The sequence below is a fragment of the Acipenser ruthenus genome, chromosome 7 (assembly GCF_902713425.1).
Source record: "Acipenser ruthenus chromosome 7, fAciRut3.2 maternal haplotype, whole genome shotgun sequence".
Taxonomy (NCBI): Eukaryota; Metazoa; Chordata; class Actinopteri; order Acipenseriformes; family Acipenseridae; genus Acipenser; species Acipenser ruthenus.
The window spans coordinates 56,647,917-56,666,400 of NC_081195.1; the positions used below are offsets into that span (position 1 = coordinate 56,647,917).

Genomic DNA, 18,484 nt, shown 5'->3' on the forward strand with positions numbered 1-18,484 from the left:
ATTATTTTTTTAATACCCCGAAAACAAAGTAAAACTGCAATGGAAAGACCCGTTTTTATATGATGGTACTATGGCAAAATGCATATGTTTTATTTTAATAAAATATTATAATAAAAAATTGCCACATTATCTAAATTGGGCAAACTACAGAGTTCCACACCATTTTTCCCCCCATTTCATTTTGTACAGTACCTTAGGATATGTCTAACAGACTCATCTATCAACACTGTCTTGGGTTCATTCTTTGCAGGATGCTAAACATACTCTACCTGGTCTACAACCAACAAAATACATTTCTTACACACTAAAACAGGAAGTTGTATTCTATTCCTAGAATAGTTTATCCACTTAACTTGATAGCATTTGCTTCAGTTACTTTCGAGTCATAAAGTAGTTAATATTAGATATGTTGAATACTTAATCAATTTCCATATAAATAAGTCAATCTGTGTTGATGAACACTGCAGCTTTTTGGATCTGAAGTCCCAATGAAAGAAGATGCTTGAAGTACGCATTGTTGTGTAGGCTCGCAAAAAACAAATAGTTCTTTTCAAATGGAGATCAGCTTGTTGATCTCCAAGTCTTGCAACATTATCGTTGCTGTTGGTAGTTTTCCAACTGGAAATAGTTCCATTGATCAAACGTAACTCAGCTCAGATAACGCTTTGCAATTGAAGAGCTATGTAGTTCGTAGAACTTTGGTTCTTCCTTGCCTTCTGTGAATTCGAGCCCTAATGCTACCATGATTCAGAAACTTTCTTCAGAGCAGTTTAGCTTCCCATTTCGTTCCTCCGAACTCCAAGCCACTTTCTAGCGGGTGGAGCTCACTTCTTTCTCTTGCCTGGAGCGCTGTTCCTTCTGTGGGGCACACTTCTAGTGTTGGGAGCTCATGGGAAGCTCTCTCATGGGGCAAACTCAAGCTCTCTCATGGGCAAACTCCAGCGTTTCTGAAAGTCGCGCGGCTGGTTTTGTTGTCCTGACTTCCACCCTGTGATTGGTTAGTTTGGTTAGCTTGGTTATTTTGGGCTGTGGGGTGTTTCTCATTGGTTGTTCTCGTTCAGAGACAGCCCATTGATCTCAATTGGTCCGTTGCATCGCCCCCTGTCGGCTGGATTTATGAGATGGACTGGTTCCTGTCTTGGGTGTCAAAGCACCCAGAACTGTCTGGCTTGCGGTGCCGAAATTGTCATTCAGTGATCGTGAAGATAAGCCATTTGTTCAGCAGTTAGTTTATGACTCTATAAAAGCATTCTTTGTCAGTGGGGGAGTTTGTGACAAGAAACCAAGAAGAGACAGAGAATGGTTTAAGATTCCCCTCTGTATATTTCAATTCTGTTTCTTTAATACACAGAATGATATTATGACCCCCTCAGAAGCTACAACCTTGTCTTCTTTAATATTAGCATCACAAGGGTATCCATGTATTACAAAAAATAGATGGGCCTCTTCAGTAAGTTACAGGAAAACAATTCCATCTTGGGTTTCTGTGACAGTTTATAAATTATTCTACCTTCGGTCTCGTAATTTATGACGTCACAGAAACCCTGGATCAAATTATTTTCCTGTAACTCACTGAAGCATATAATATAATATATATATATATATATATATTATATATATATATATATATATATATTATATATTATATATATATATATATATATATATATATATATATATATATATATATATATATATATATATATATATATATATATATTATATGCACCAATGTTGTAAAATATATATATATATATTTTATTTTTATTTTTATTTATTTCTTAGCAGACGCCCTTATCCAGGGCGACTTACAATTGTTACAAGATATCACATTATTTTTACATACAATTACCCATTTATACAGTAGGGTTTTTACTGGAGCAATCTAGGTAAAAGTACCTTGCTCAAGGGTACAGCAGCAGAGTTCCCAACCAGGGATTGAACCCACGACCCACCGGTCAAGAGTCCAGAGCCCTAACCACTACTCCACACTGCCGCCCCACCTACTCCAAACTTTATATAATATATGGCAGTCTTTAATATAGCAAATTGCTCCTCAAAAAAAAAAAAAAAAAAAAAAAAAATCCAAACTACTATATTTATCTAGATATCTGCTTTCAAAAGTCTCAGCATGAGACTGATAGCACACCAATCCGAATCTCATCAAATCGCATGGATGATTTAGTGCAATGTGATTTATGCAGCAAAACAAAAGACAAGCCAATCTTTCAGAAGAAACAAAAAATTTACATTGTGAAACAATAAAATACTTAAGGAACATTACCTAGACTTTACACTGACAACCCTCCTGGGCCAACGACCTGCTGTCTAAAAGGCCAAATTAACACAGGCCTATTATCTTTATCCCACCTCGACATCATTATTATCCAATAACATTACTGGGCAGCACTGATACAGGAGGCCCATTATCTTAAAACAACTCTCTGCAACTAATGGAGATTGTGACAATATGAATAGAAATATCAAGCATCCTTCTCCTTTAAATTGTTGAGGCTTGCCAAACTGCAGAGCTAAGCAGTTATTTTGTTTTGAACAAATGTCTACAGTAGAACCAGCTCCCTAAGTAAATTTTAATGAGTCCAGTATATTACTTTTGAACTCTGTGTAATGAAAAGCCTGACACTGCAACTTGTGTGTTTGTATACACACTGCCGAGGGGGCAATTAAAACAAAAACAAAAACACACGTGTTGAAAATGAGGGCTGATACTTCAAAAGAAAAGCAAGGCTCTCAGCTTTTAGATCCCAATGGGTTAATTATGCTTGCAACCCCACGGCTGTAAGATGTACAAAACTGCTAGCAGGCTTAGTGGGTCAACCCCCACTTTACCAGGTAATGCTGATTCGATACATCCCTATTCAGCCTTAGATTCAATGGCTTAAAATGTTTTTAACATGACTTGCTTTTCTTTTGGGGGGGGGGGGGGGGGGTAGTATTTATACAGCCAGCTGAAAAACAAAAAAGGAGGATTTGCTTGGATGGCACACAAGGGAATGGGCAGGTTTCCATGAAGTGCTTAGTGCTAATACAGGTCAGCCTAAAAAGAAAAATAACGAACGAACGAACGAACAAACAACCACCTTACCTTTTCTTTCTTCAGCCGGGCAGGCTCTTCGGCAGACAGCAGGGTTTTGTAGTAGGAGCTCCTCTCAGCAGTAAAGTGCACTTTGGAAAGGGCATGCTCCACCAGGGCCACAGACAGATTCAGCCCATCAATGTGAAGCCAGCCAATGAAGTTGCCAGCCTTGTCCATGCTTTCCACCTCAACTTCAACCTAGACAAAAAACAGATACTCTACTTAACAGATTTTTTGGGGGACAATACATTAACCTACTGTTCAAAATCTAACAAGAACAAATATAAAACAAAATATAATGCACTGTATACAAGGGTCTACAATACAAAAAAAAATGCTTACTGTCTAAACACAACGAATGATAATAAATGCACATTACCACAAGGTATATTGCAAGATACTCAACTTTCAAATTGGACAATTACTTGTAGATTTTATATATATATATATATATATATATATATATATATATATATATATATATATATATATATATATATATATATATAATTTTTTTTAAAACTCTGTCTCTCATAGATGAGCCTTTTTGATTTACCTCTAAGTCATCAGGGGAGTTTACTCCCTGTATTAGTCCCCAAGCACTCTCAAATCAATAAGCACCTATTTAAAATAAATCACTCTAAAAAGGCTCAGCTCAAGACCATTTAACTGGTTCAAATTTCTATTAGCCATGGACGTGAGGAGTCTGGAGCAGGGACATGGAGGCTGCGGGAAATGCAGAAATGCAGTGTGCAGTGATAGTTAAAAGGAATGATGCAGCTCTGCAAGGACATCACATGGACACGGTATTACAATCTAGGAACATGACTGAAAAGTACTAAAAGCATAACCGATTGTTTCATTAACCAAGAGAAAAAACAGATTCATATCTTATTCCAACCATTAGATTCATAGCCTTACTTAACTTCATTGCTGGGAGCTTGGAGGCTCTAGTCTAGGGTTTGTCAATTCTGTTCTGGGAGGATCATTCCACTCCAAATCTAATGAAAAAATGAACTACACTATCTATTGAGCATGTGAATTTGAATTTACAGTGCTGGTGGGGATATATGTTACTGATATACTGGTTTTACTTTACTGCTCTGCTGCAGGGATGGAAAATAAGACAGACATACTGCATAGCAGTTTCACTCATCACAGGTTTTAAGACAAATTTAAGGAGCCACAGTGTATAGTTAACAAGCTCAAATGTGTTGTTAATCTCTTAGTAAAACCAGGAATGAATGAAACTGATATGCAACTGGAAAGAAAAGGGTATTCACCACTAATACTATTCTATGCATTTAATAATTTTTCATAGTAAGTGCCAACGACCAATACACTGTAGCAGTAGAACAAGAATGATCCAACGATATGCAACCGTTATCCTCCAAGAAAGCCTTCTTTTAACAAATACTCTTCACATATCCTCCTATGACCTTTCCTGTGCTTTTCTATGGACTGCTAGAAGACTGCATTGCTCTGAGTTACACAAGCAAACCCTAATGCTACTGCTGGCTTTTATTGCAAGGAGTAGAATGCACTTGTAATTAATTAAATTAAATCTGCTGACATCAGAACTGTTAAAATACCCAGCTCACTTCAGGGCTTTGCAACACAGAAACTGCTAACACTAACCAATTATTTTCCCATTACAAGATTTTGTTTCGTAAACAAAAATGACAGTAAATATTGATTTTTTTTTCTATTATGATTTATTTTTAATGGCGAGGGGCTAGGCAGGTGTGTAGCAATTCTGAAAAATTCTAAATACCTACCAAATGTTTTTAAATAAAATCCTAGCTGCCATGTGCCAATATTCATCATCGTCTAGGATATGAGCAGAGAGTGGCATCTCATTTCACATTCTCTAAAGCAGCAAGTTTAAAAAAATTAAATAAATAAATAAAAAAAACTGTACATACCAGTATTAAACTTGTTAAACTGAAATAGCAATTATAAAAATCAGTCTAGCTGGTGACTGTTGGATAGCATAGCTCTATGTTTCTACTTACAACAGACAAGGTAACTGCTGCCTGCCCTGATGAGACAACTGTCACTGCATATTCCATCCGATTAAAAAGCACCACTTTAAAGCAACACAATTTTGCAAAATTATATTTAATTTCTGCCGACACGCTTAAGGGTTGATTTTTGTTTCTATGCCACAGCTTGGTGTTCCAACTTTGAAAAAGAGAATATCAGTATTTTATCAGGATTCTGACAAAGCCATAGATACCCTGTATTCTGAATGCTTCTGGCGTTTCTTCTCTCTCTCTCTCTCCAAGTGCCCCTGAAGTTATATAGCCCAGCAATCCAAGTTACTCAGAAATGTCAACCAAGGAACAGGAAAAGGAAAAAAACTTAACAGCATCAGAGCTGGATACAATGATCTCAGTACTGACTGACACTGAACTTTCTCCAGTATGTTATTCTCTCAGTGAAAACAAAGACCATGGTTGACTAATTCAAAGATGACGCGAATTCAAAAGGTGACCTACTGTAGTACGAATCATGCATGACGAATGCAATCGTTGCCTGTCCGTCATCTTCATGCAAACTGCAACCTGGCAACGGGAGTGAGGAGCAATCTATGCTGGATAGCTTTTTCAAGAGAAAGGACATGTAATTACTCTATTCAGCATGTAAGTGTATATTCTTTCCTTTTTCATTTCTTTTATATATATATATATATATATATATATATATATAAAAAATCTCACCTATGATTTGCTGACAACTTCCTCATATTTACAACAGGTCCAGAAGAATTACAAATGGCTAGCATCAAAGCAGGTTTGAAAATGAACCTGAAGAAGACTCAAGTCATGTTCAATAAATATACCACTCCACAGGCAATTGAAGTCAATGGGATCATGCTTGAACAGGTCAATAACTATGTATACTTAGGACAGTTAGTTTCGGCAACAGAGAACCAAAAGTGCAATATCAACAGAAGAGCAAAAATGGGCTTGAGTGCCTTTGGAAGATTAAGCATGGTTCTGAAAGGGAAACTACCCTTATGCCTCAAGAGGAAAGTCTTCGACCAATGCGTGCTGCCAGTGCTACCTTACGAGACCTGGACCCTCAATGCAAAAATGACTCAAAAATGAGAAATTACCAGGGTTAGAAACTCACGCTCGCCCGAGGCAAATTAAATCTTATGAGGACTAGTTGATGTCTGTGTCTCAGTAGTCCTCTGGGCGAGTACTTAAAACAAATGTACATATATACTCTCACATTTAGACTTGCGTTAAAAAATGCAGGGAAGTCAATTTTCTAACAAGGTGTAGCAGTGGTGAATAAGCATTCACAAATAATGGCTTAGAAAACAGGTCACTCGGAACTGAAACCTCCCTTTATCTCCCCTACAATGCCAACCCCACTTAATGGCGTTTTACGTTTGTGTTCTCCCTCTGTGCGGGATGCAAAGTTTATCGTTTGAATATACTGAAATGCGTTGCATCTTTTGAAGGAAGTGTAAAGTCATTATACAAAAACGTGGAGATTTCTACTGGGTTTACCACCCTGACTGACAATGTCATTAGCAAAGGGGGCCAGTTGTACCAACGAGGTCAAACAATCTGTCACGTTTTACTAAATATTTTAAAACTAACATAACAATCAATTACCATAATGAACATTACTGTAGTATGTTGCTTAACATAACACAATAGTCATAATAAAAGTTGAGTTCTTATCTATAAACAGTAATGCATTTAAAGCTTGGGTGTTGTTTACATTGTCGTCAGCATATTTTAAGTGATTGGAAGCTGAAATTACTTTAAAAACACACTTTTCTTATACCAATACAGTACTGGTGAGCGATAATCATTCGTTTGAAAAACAGGCTTTAAATCACTGATAATAGGTGGACTGGCGGTGATTCTGTGAGTGCTCCAGGGCTGAAGCACCAATGAGGGACAATAAGGTCCCGCACAATGCAAATACATCACCTGTTCTGTCAAATTATAGTGTGGATGCTTCACAAGCAGAACTGTTATTGCAGCATTTTACAAAGTCACCCAGCATTGTTGAAAAGATCTGCGTTTTCCTCGTTTTTCTTTTGTATTTGTTATGCTCTCATTAGTATCTAAGCCTAGTAGATGCAGCATCCATCAGTTCTGGCAGTTTTTACTGTACTTGCTGAAGGGGTTTTCTCCCACTGCTAAATTAAAAAATAAATAAATAAATAAATAAAAATAAATAGCCACCTAGCTAACAATTTCATCCTGAGGGCTATAGTGAAATGTACTTTAAATGGGGACTTTAGTGAAGACCGCATGTGTACACAAGTACATTAATTATTGTAGATAGTAATTCATTGCCAGCCAGTATTTTTGTAAATAGCAACACATGTAATGTACAATAAAATAAACATTTTATTTGTGTCATCGGTGTCAATTTCAGATGGAGCTTCATGGGTCAGCAAGGTAACACAGCTGAGAGAATTCTTTCCTCTGTCATCCTGTCTGGTGCGATCAGTGTCAGTTTTTCAGCACACAGTACAGTAGTCGCTCAGTAACGAGATGCAAACAGGTGATTGGTCGATCTGTATGAGCGTTTATGAAGGTGCTTTGTTAAAAAAAAAAAAAATAATTAAATTGTAAATCTAAATTTATAACAGTGTTTATTTAGCACAATAAATCTAAGCCTATGTTTAGGGACCACAACTGTTGTTGATTCCAACTTAGGCACTTCACATCAGGACTAGCAAGTTTCAAAAGGTACTAGTCCTTTGGACTAGTAGCACAATATTGTTAGTTTCTAACCCTGCAAACGACAACGGAGCACGGAAAGATGCATGCTGGGAACAAAGAGACAGGAAAGGGAAGGAATGGATAAGAGCGCAAACAAAATATGCTATGTTATTATAAGAGCGGAAAAACTGAAACGGCAGTGGGCCGGACATGTAGCAAGAACAGGCCATCGCTGGACCAAGGAGATACTAGTCTGGATCCCAGGAGATTAAACCACCAAGAAGAAAATCTCCAGGAAGATGGCAAGATGAAATTAGGAAACACACTGGAGCAATGTGATGGGGGGACACAGCAGACAGGCTTTTGTGGAAGAATTTTGGGGAGGCCTTCATCCAGCAGGGGATTGAAAAAGGCTTAAAATGATGAGGTGATGATAGATAGATTATATATTTTATATTACATATTTTATATTTATATATATATATATTTATATATATATATATATATATATATATATATATATATATATATATATTATATACACACACACACACACACATATATACAAGTCCAGGTTTTTTTTTTTTTAATTTTGCATTATTAAATTTGCTACTGGGATACTATCAACTAACTATTACTGGTACTTACAAGCCTGCTGTGTCCACCAACCCCATCCCCACAGAAAAAAAAAAAAAAATTATATTTATATATATATTTATATATATATATATATTATATATATATATATATATATATATATATATATATATATATATATATATATATATATATATATATATATATAATGGTTGACTGTTTCTCACTGACTTAAGCTCCAGTGAGAGGGGTAAAGACAGAACAGCAGCAGTGAAAGCACACTGCCCGTATATGAAAAGCATTAGCCACATGATCATTGACTTTACCTCCCCCACAAACACCTACACTCTCTTAGGAATAAACCTTAGGAATAAACCGATTTCTAATGTGCTTCATCAGCCTCCCTCTGTCCCTACAAAAGATCAAGAATTGACTTATTCATGCTGTTTTAACTTATTTGCTTATACATATGTTGGCATAAAAAAGCCTCTCCACAACAGAAAAGCATCTCATAAAATTGATTAGGAAATAGAAAACACCAAGCATTTTGTTGCAATTATAGCTGTGTTTTAACGTTGTAATTTATGTAGTCTGTGGCAGGATTTATCAGACTGTTGAAAGCATCTGAACACATTTTATGCCTGTTAGAATTTACTATCCTTTTGTAGCAAAAGGATTTAGTACTCATTTCAAGTTCCCTTAGAACAAAACAAATGTGTGTTCAATTACAGCATTCTGATTAGTCAAAAAAAAAAAAAAAAACACCTTTGACAACTTCAATTGGTGGTAAATACTTTTGACTTCGTTAAGCCGCCTCCAGGTAAAAAAAAATAATAATAATAATAAAAAAAAAGCCAGTGTAAGAAATCAACCAAAACATAGCACAAGCAGCTTCTGTATGTAAGGCCAACGCAAGAGGAGGAGGACACCAACATTTTAAAAGAGAAGGGACTAACACTTAGAAAACACAAGCTAGGGTGACAGAAAAACTAAAGCTAAAACGGGGAACGCATACAACATCGATGTTATCCCACTGACGGACAGTTTTTCATTGCTTTGGCCTTGGTGGAACAAATAAATGCCCTGCAGCTTCAGAAGAAGGGTTGTAAAAGGTATCCATCTTGGTTTGTGAGGAAAGATAAAACTGTCGCCCCAGGGTTTATCTGGTTTAATATTGCTCTCTAGTAACACTGCTGTTATTTTTCAATCAAAGAATGAATGCTTCAGGGAGGAAAAGCAAGTTACAGGATTCCAAGCTTTTCTTTTAGTAATCATGTGTCGGGGGTTTACAAATGCATGCATTCACCTTCTGCAGATGAAGTTTAGAAAAAAAAAGAAACACACACACACACACACACACACACTTTTCACTATGGTATGATATGGCATTCAACACCATTTTTGTTCTTCTCTGAAGATATAATTAAATCAATAAAACAATCCATTTGTCAAAAATAAACACCATTTTTCTATACGGTTTACTCCTACACCCCAAACCCTGAAACAGAGGTTTATATGGAATTACTAAACTATGTGCTGCCGATTAGTGTACTTAGAAAGTAAAGCCAACATTAAATTAGGTTCTGTGAAGAATGATGAAGATATACTATCTATAGTATGTGTTTATTCAATAGAAACAGTGCATTTCTCCCTGAAGAGATACTTATTGACTGTTTATCTATCCTGAAAGATCTCAGGTAAACCAGAAATGCTCGAACAGCACATTACAATTAAATTAACTTCTAATTTGATTTAGATTTCACTAAATAAATAAATAAATAAATAAATAAATACATACATCTACTTGTTATCCAGCATTAAGTCTAATAGCCACAGAGGTGTCTATTACCATCCCTATAACAGGATTTTATACACAATCCGAGGATTTGTGATCCTTGCACACAATGAACACTTGCATTTGTCATATTTTGAGTTTAAACCACATTTAGAATTACATGTAATGGCAAGATCAAATATCAAATCTAAATTTTGGCTGTAGTTTCAGGTAGTTTTGCAAACCTTAAAAATGGGAAAAAAAAAATCACACAGCTCTCCATTTTGAAACAAGTAAATAACATCATAGGTGCGCACTGTAAGCTCTTGAATACGAATTGCAATTGTTAAAACAGACATTTTTCTAAACACCAACAGAAGACCATTTATATTTTCTCCCCTAAAAACAAATTAAGAAGCACTTAATGAAGTTGTTACGGCTTCTTTCCAAAATTAATACCAATATAACAGTTTGTTAATTTTTTTTCTTCCAATTACCGAGGACGAATTATTGCAAGCCTGTGAAGTGAAACCACAAGATTGTCTTAATCATGTCCCCCCGACAACCTGCCCTTGGGATTGAAGCAATACTGAAAGACAGCACTTAGCAAAACAGTTCGATTTTAGTGAAATATTTTAAAAAAGGGAGGGGGTTCTATTACAGTAACTCACTAAAGGAACCCTGAGAGGCAAATGCAACTCATATTTCATAACTAAACAAAAGGCCGTTATATAAAACCTGTACACTAATGATATTTTGTCAGAATTAATCAATTTTAGCAAGGTTTACATGAATTTGAACAGCAAATAACCAATGGCTTGTAATACATTATTTTCAAGTAAACCATGTGCAGTATTGTATATATACTGTTTGGCAATATGTATTTGTATGTGTGTCTTGAGGAGACTGGTCTGGCATTTTATTACAAATATAATAAAATAATCACGTGCTAGCAATGTGAGCAATCACCTGTTAAATCTGCTCTTAACTGTTCAGTCTTATGATAGTTATCCAAATTAAGGGAAAGTAGTTTACCTTAAGCAGTTTGCAGTATATATATATTATTCCATCAATTAGTTTCTGTCAAGAAGCATACAAAACCTTGCTAAACTGATTCATACTATCAAAAAACCAATGTACATAAACTACCATTAAGTTGAAGGACACGTTTTCCCAAGAGCTGAGTTATGGTGTGCAGAGGGGATGCCATTTTTGGTCTGACGTCCACTTTGGATGCTCATAACTAAATAATTGTGTTACAGTAATACTTACCCTGTGGCACTGACATAGCATATAGAGACTATTTGTTGTTCAAAAACCAGGAGAAACTGTAGAGAAGGTAACTACAGTGGTTCGGGAGTTCTTGCAAGTACAACATGGCACTTTTTTCTACATTTGGCTCCATCATATTAACATTCATGGTCACCAATAGGCAATATGTTGATACATTATTAACTAGAAGATACCCAATACTTTGAACAATCCCAGTTCTCAAACATGGTCGCTTTTTAGAGTTCATTTTAATCCCTCATGAGCACCCACCCATTACAGGCACATTCTTCTTTTTTTTTTTTTTTCTAAAAATTTAGTCGTCGCCAATTATTTTTACCCCGGTTTTCACCCCAATTTAGCATGCCCAATTATTATCTGTATCCCCGGCTCACCGCTCGCAACCCCCCCGCTGACTCAGGAAACGGAGGCTGAAACACGCGTCCTCCGAAACGTACTCCTTCCAAGCCGTCATTTTTCGCACTGCAGATCCACAGCAATGCTACCAGACCTATAGTGCCGGAGGACAACACAGATCTGGCGGCTCTGCTGCAGAGCCACAGGCGCCCTATCGGCCACAGGGGTCGCTGATGCGCGGTGAGCCGTGGATTCCCCTGCCGACCTAAGCCCTCCCTACCCGGGCAGCGCTCAGCCAATTGTGCGCCGCCCCCTAGGAACTCTCGGTCACGGTCAGCTGTGACATAGCCTGGATTCGAACCAGCGATCTCCAGGCTATAGGGCACATCCTGCGAGGAGCGCCTTTACTGGATGCGCCACTCGGGAGCCCCCAGGCACATACATTTTAAAAGTAATGACAGCTTAAATTTAATGATGAGGGCCACTGGTCCATTTGATGTGGAATGCCCCTAAAGTATTGGAAAACAACATATGGCTAACATAAAGACAACATTCTTGCCCAACTTTTGCAGGAGTTAAAGCACAGTCGGAAGTATTGGGGAAGAATTGTTGAGCCACCAACATACACAAGCATTTTGACAGTTTCAAAAGGGAGCATAAGATGACAGTTACTTAATCATTCCTTCATTCGAACAGTTATGTTGAAATTTAACAGATATTGCTCTGACAAGGTGCTGATACCATTTCTGTTCTGTTTTTAAAACCTCTATGTTCAAATAACTTCTCAAAATAACTTAAGGCTATAATGTCTTGTAGGGTGTATTTTATAATAACAGATTAATATAGAAAATACGGAGGCTGTTTTGTCATCTACGTCCTTCCTGCTCATGGTTTTACTTTCGCATAGCAATCATACATGCCTGAATGTTACTGTTCCTTTTAAGAACAATGTGCTGAACATAATAAAATACCTCATTTTAGTATGGAACAACCAAAGTTTTTGTTGGAATTTTGTTCCCTCAAAAGAAGATTGCTGGATTATATTGTTGTATACAATGAAATGTTTCATACTGGCATGTCTAAGTTACATTAAGCTAGTTGAAATATTTCAACAGTTACATTTCAGTACATAATTTAAAAAAAAAAGCAAATACACTAAAAGCAAATGTTGTTTTATTAATTGTTCGTGATACGTATTGTAAACCATGTACTGTATCGTTGTGAACCCAGATACACAGCCCTACCCCCTTTTTTGCAGTTTCTTTATTTTATAGCTTTTTTATATTTTATGTGTAAAATAAGGTCATTTGTTTATCAAATGTAAAATAAGGATGAAAAAGTCAAAACAAGGTCAATGAATTATTCAACACAAATCAGTCACTAACTAAATAATAAGCAGGCCCATGGAGTCAAAACCAGAAGGCGGCCACAAGTCCTTATCAATTTTTTATGAGAAAGTAGACATATGTATTACTTAAAGAAAGTCTGCCTTCCACTGAGGAAGAAAAGTAATGTATGTGTTTCCTAACTGTTCAGCAAACAGAATGCAAGAATCTTGCATTCTCAGAGAAAAGCAGTCCCTTGAGTCCTGAAAAAGGCTGATTCTCTTTTTGTGGCTGTGGGGACTATGCGCGCACACACACACACACAAATTCCATAGGTATAGACAGGGTACTGCTATGTAACATCACCATTAGTAGCAACTACCCTTTAAAATCTGCCAGCAGTGTTGTTGCATGCACAAAGATGTTGATTCAGTTATAAACACACTACAATTCTACACCTTATTGGTAAGAAACCAACAGGACATTGTAAACATATTTTAAAAGACTCATATTGTGCCTCCAGCAATGTAGGCCTTTCACACCAAGAACAAATGACAGTACTCTTACAAGGATAAGAGGTAGCCCTGTGATATACAAAATCATAACCAATATGAATGTAAAATCCCTTTCAGTTATTTGGCTGAATTAAAAAATCAAACCAAAAAAAAAAAATCACCGAAATCCAATTCAGAAACTAAGCACATGGTTTCATCTGTCAAGAGATGACAAATTGTTCGACCAAGAAAGAGGTAACTACCAGGATTCACCAGTGGTTCTTGCTGACAATCTGTCTGAAGAGCAGGCATGTCCAAATGAAGTCTTGCCCTAAGCTCATCTTGTGGAATTGGCCATTTATCAAGCTAATAGATTGAGATCAAAAGGGGCAAAAACTACCTGGAAACTGAGGCATGGCAACCCATGCTCTGAGGCTCCTAGCCATGATTGATCTCAATTGACCCAATTAAGCACGGACAGTGTAATGCTTTGCTGTCTAGCTTACCCAACGTGATGAATGGAAGGCATGGTTGATTTTGCTGTTGGTAGCAAAGATAAACCTCTTGCTGTAAAACACATTTATGATAACTTAACACTATCTAAGGCAATGCTATGGGTAAAGCCTAAAATCAGACATTTGAACAACAACATTTTTAACACCCTCCAGTCACTTCATTAACTTTGAGGTTCAGTACACGAAGAGACACATTATAGATAACCTTTTACATTTATCTGTACACAGTACTGTATGTTGTGAGTATTAAAAGCAGGCCTTAGGAAATAGAACCAAAATAAAATCATTATCTCCGCCCTTACTTTTAAATAATGTGTTGCAGTTATGAGTTACAACTCAACTAGTTCCACCCATTTGTCTTCTTGAGCTGCATGGTTGGAGACACAGGCTGTTTTATTAAATTTCCCAATTTCTTCCCTCCACTCCGAGGGCAGTCACTGACCCAATAAATGACAAAAAAGTGAGCCTTGAAATTGACAACAGCTTAAGTATCAATTGAAACTTATAGAAATGTAGTAAATCACATGGAATAAATTTCACAGCTGACATGACACTGCCAACACAGTAGTCCATCGCTAATACAGACACTGCTATGCAGGCACATTCGTATGTGCCAAACAACACGTATGTCCCACAATAATAACCAATTAGGTGTGACGCTAGGTCACTGAATTGCAGGATCCAAAGAGACACTTTTTTTGGGGGGTGGGGGGGGGGGGGCGACTGTTATACCGACACCAACAAAAATAAACAGAATAGATACAAAGTGTCCTACTAAAATCACTAAAATGAACTACATGATTAAAAGAGGGCAAATAAAAAAATACACAATCTACAGTGTTTAAAGTAACTAGGAAAAGGGCAAGTATCTTTCAGAAATACTCCTGTAGTTCAAAACAGAAGATGGACTACAATGATTAAAATTCTGAATTTGAAGTCTACAATTGCTTTTTGCGAGGAAAAGAAAGTCTAACACCAACAGAAAATGATATGTATTGTAGCATTAAGCAGCATAGGTAGTGGTCGTTCTGCACATACTTTGTTTGCCCAAGTTAAATGCTGCAGGTCAAGGAACATTCAATAGGAAATCAACATGTGTAAAATTGAAACTAGGATATTGCACAAGTCAACATTTTACTCTTTGTAAGCAATGCAGTGTAACTGGAGTTGAAGGTGAATTCATTTTTTTCTTTGCTGTGTCTGATCAATTTAAGTTAATATAATTTAGTAGGGTTTTTTTTTTGCTTTTTTGTTTTTTGTTTTGTTTAAGAGAAAGTGTGCCTCAATACATTTGGAGCCTGCATCTAGCCAAGCCAAACAGCTGCCACTTCTGACCACCCTCACCACACCTGCTGGGAAATGGAGCAGCACTGACCCTTGTCAGATACAGGCAGATAGAGCTCGCCAGCCTCGCGGCCGGGAAGCCTGTGTCACTCGCACTCGAACAGCTCCCTCTTCTATGCCTTCATGCAAGAAACTCGACCAGCCTCAACATCCCCAGCCCACACGCACTTTGTCCATTCACTAATACACAAGCAGTACAACCTTCTGCACAATAAGCTGCAAGAACTTGTCGAGTCGGCCCAGATTGTTTACCCTCACTATTGATTTATAGTCTTGTATGCAGATGTGTTCTTACATGGGTGTCACTGGCCACATGATCACCAACGACGCCCTAAAGACAGTGGTGTTTGCCTGCAAATGTGTCAAGGGGAAAACACACACCGGACAACACTCCAGTACTACGAGCAACAACGCTTCTAACATGGGTCGCCGCCATTGGTCTGCCAGGGTTCCAGCCACAAGCCCAAGCTTCTCAGGACTCCACAGTGAAAATGACAGTGTGTCCGATAACAATCCCATGGAAGATCTGCATTATTTCTGACAACCTGTCTGCCTCCAGACATGTTTGGTTGAGCAAGGGACTACTGTACAGGTCTGTTTCAGTGAAATAGCAATGTTGCAGTTATTGCTTGCAGTTCAAATTGCCCTTCCTGCTGGACATAACTTTTTTAGGCATAACTGTCATATATAAAAAATGTAATATTGTTTAATGGCACATGTACCAGTCTCCGCTTGGTTCTTTATCGTTGCTTCGGTCAATTATTTGATACAGTAGTGAGTATCAGTGTTTATTTTTATCACAACAAATGCAGCTAAAAACCTTTGACCCTTCGAGCCAAAATTGCACATTTGTTTATCTCTAATACATATGAGAAAGAACCAGCAGTTTCACTCAGAGGGTCGATACACTAGTTTAAAAAACAGACTTCTGCCCTAACATTCCAAAAAAGTTACTGTTGAGTAAAAATAAATTAGGTTTTAAAGAAATTGACAAATAGTTCCTGAGAATACACATGTGCTGGTTTAGCCTGCAGTTCAGTGTTTCAGTGTGCATTTTCTACCTATAGACAGTTTTGAAAAAGAAAATTATGTAGCAAGCTAAAGCATAATAAATATGCACACACAAAATGTGCTGGGCTACCACGGATGAAGGTACTACTGCATTTAACCTATTAAATAAACAAAACAAGTAAGAATTAAACTGTGTGCTTCAGGACATACAATGGACTGTCAGACACCATCCTAGGTTCAGGTAGCCCAAATGATTGTAAAATGTTTGGCGCCTTATTACTCCCCCTTTCATGGCCTACAGCCACGATTTGATCTTGCCGTTTAGCTGCAGCATCTGTTTTCCCTTATTCCTGCCTTCTCTCAGTGAGCCGGAAAAACAGCGCGCTCTTAGACAAGTTGGTGCACGTTCAGGCAGATCAGCAACGGCTGCTGGGACTTCAAATCGTGCCGATGATGCGGTTTACAGTGGTAATGGAGTTTACAAACTGAAACAATCTGTTCTTCGAAAGAGAAAAAAGGAAACCTGACAGATGACTGACTGTATTCTTTTTACAGAGGTTTTTTTTTTTTTTTTGCTGAAAATCAAACACACACATATCTGTGTGCCTGTATGCATACCTGTGCACACAGCAAAACATAAATCAGAATATATTGATTCTTAAATATGCAGAACACATTATCTGTAAATCATGCAAAAGTGAATGTTATATATATATATATATATATATATATATATAAAGCCAAATGTATAGATTTTCTACCGATGTTACCTAAAGTAAAATAATGACTTTCATTTCCATTTGGACTCTTGGCATTTGAATAAAAATGCTTACTCCTATCTACTGTGAACTGTATTGAGGTACTTAAATAAACAAACAAACAAATAAACAAATAAATAAATAAATAAATAAATAAATAAATAAATAAATAAAAATAAATGAACTACACTGCATTAACTACTCCGTTTTCTAATCTCAAATAACCCAAAATGATAAAAATCACTGAAAGGTTTGGAACTAGTACTACACATTACAAAAAAGAAGATATGTAATAAGGATATTAAAATGTGCACTGCTAATCTGTACAAAGTTCTGAAGGATTTGCACTTAAGTTAATAGCAATGCACCAGTTAACTTTAAAAGAAATGCAGCATTTTACAAACTCTTTTGCCCAGTGGGTAAAGTAGGTAACAGCTAAAAATGTACAAGGTGCAATGGGAAAGAAAATGCCATTGGAGAAGCTGAAAATAGTGCAATATAGGTCTTTTGTCAGTAAAATCCTCGAGATGGCTGGAAACAGAGGGCATGCGGTCACCTACTAAATCCATATTATAGATTACTCAGGAAAAATATGCAATCCTCTGGCCCTGCTTAATGCACTTAATATCTACCATCATAGAAACTACAAGACCACAAAGAGACATCACACAACATTTGTAAATTAGGTTTCAAATTTGAAGCAAGGGTGGTAAGAGGAGATAATGGTGTTGCAACACCCACATAAAAAGGTTGGTAGGTCAGTAACAACTATAAAATTCCATTAGCCTCTTAATTATTATAGTAAATTGATTGTGGATCTGTTCTGTACCACAAGTCTTTTAAAATAAAACTTTTCTTTAAAAAGAAGCATTTCTAAAAGAATTGAAAAAAAATCTCCTTTTACGTACTATTTTATTAATTAATTTATTGTTAACAAAACAGAGAATATTGGTGGCACTCAAAAACTACACACTACACAAAAAAGTACACACACTATTCAGGTTTAGCCTACTAAACTGTTAATGTCTCCCACTAGCTCTGTCGAGCACAACTCGCACGAGAATACACTTGAGTGACAAGGCAGTGAGCCAATCAAAGCACAAAAAATGCAAAATTTTTATAGTAACTTCGTGGAACATTGTTCTGTAAAATGCACTTCATTCTGAGAAAAAACTTCATTGTACACAATTTCGAAATTTGTAAACTAAATCACCATCAATTATAATCTTTACAGTCCGGATCG

General features: G+C 36.8%; 1 protein-coding gene across 1 annotated transcript in view; it reads right to left on the reverse strand.

The window, feature by feature from the left end:
* The window catches only part of LOC117415557 (staphylococcal nuclease domain-containing protein 1), a 186,814-nt gene that overhangs the window by 49,915 nt on the left and 118,415 nt on the right, over positions 1-18,484 (reverse strand). Inside the window, exon 17 of the mRNA XM_034026068.3 lies at positions 3,107-3,295. Coding sequence (XP_033881959.1) covers positions 3,107-3,295 — 189 coding nt within the window. The remainder of the gene's footprint in view (positions 1-3,106; positions 3,296-18,484) is intronic.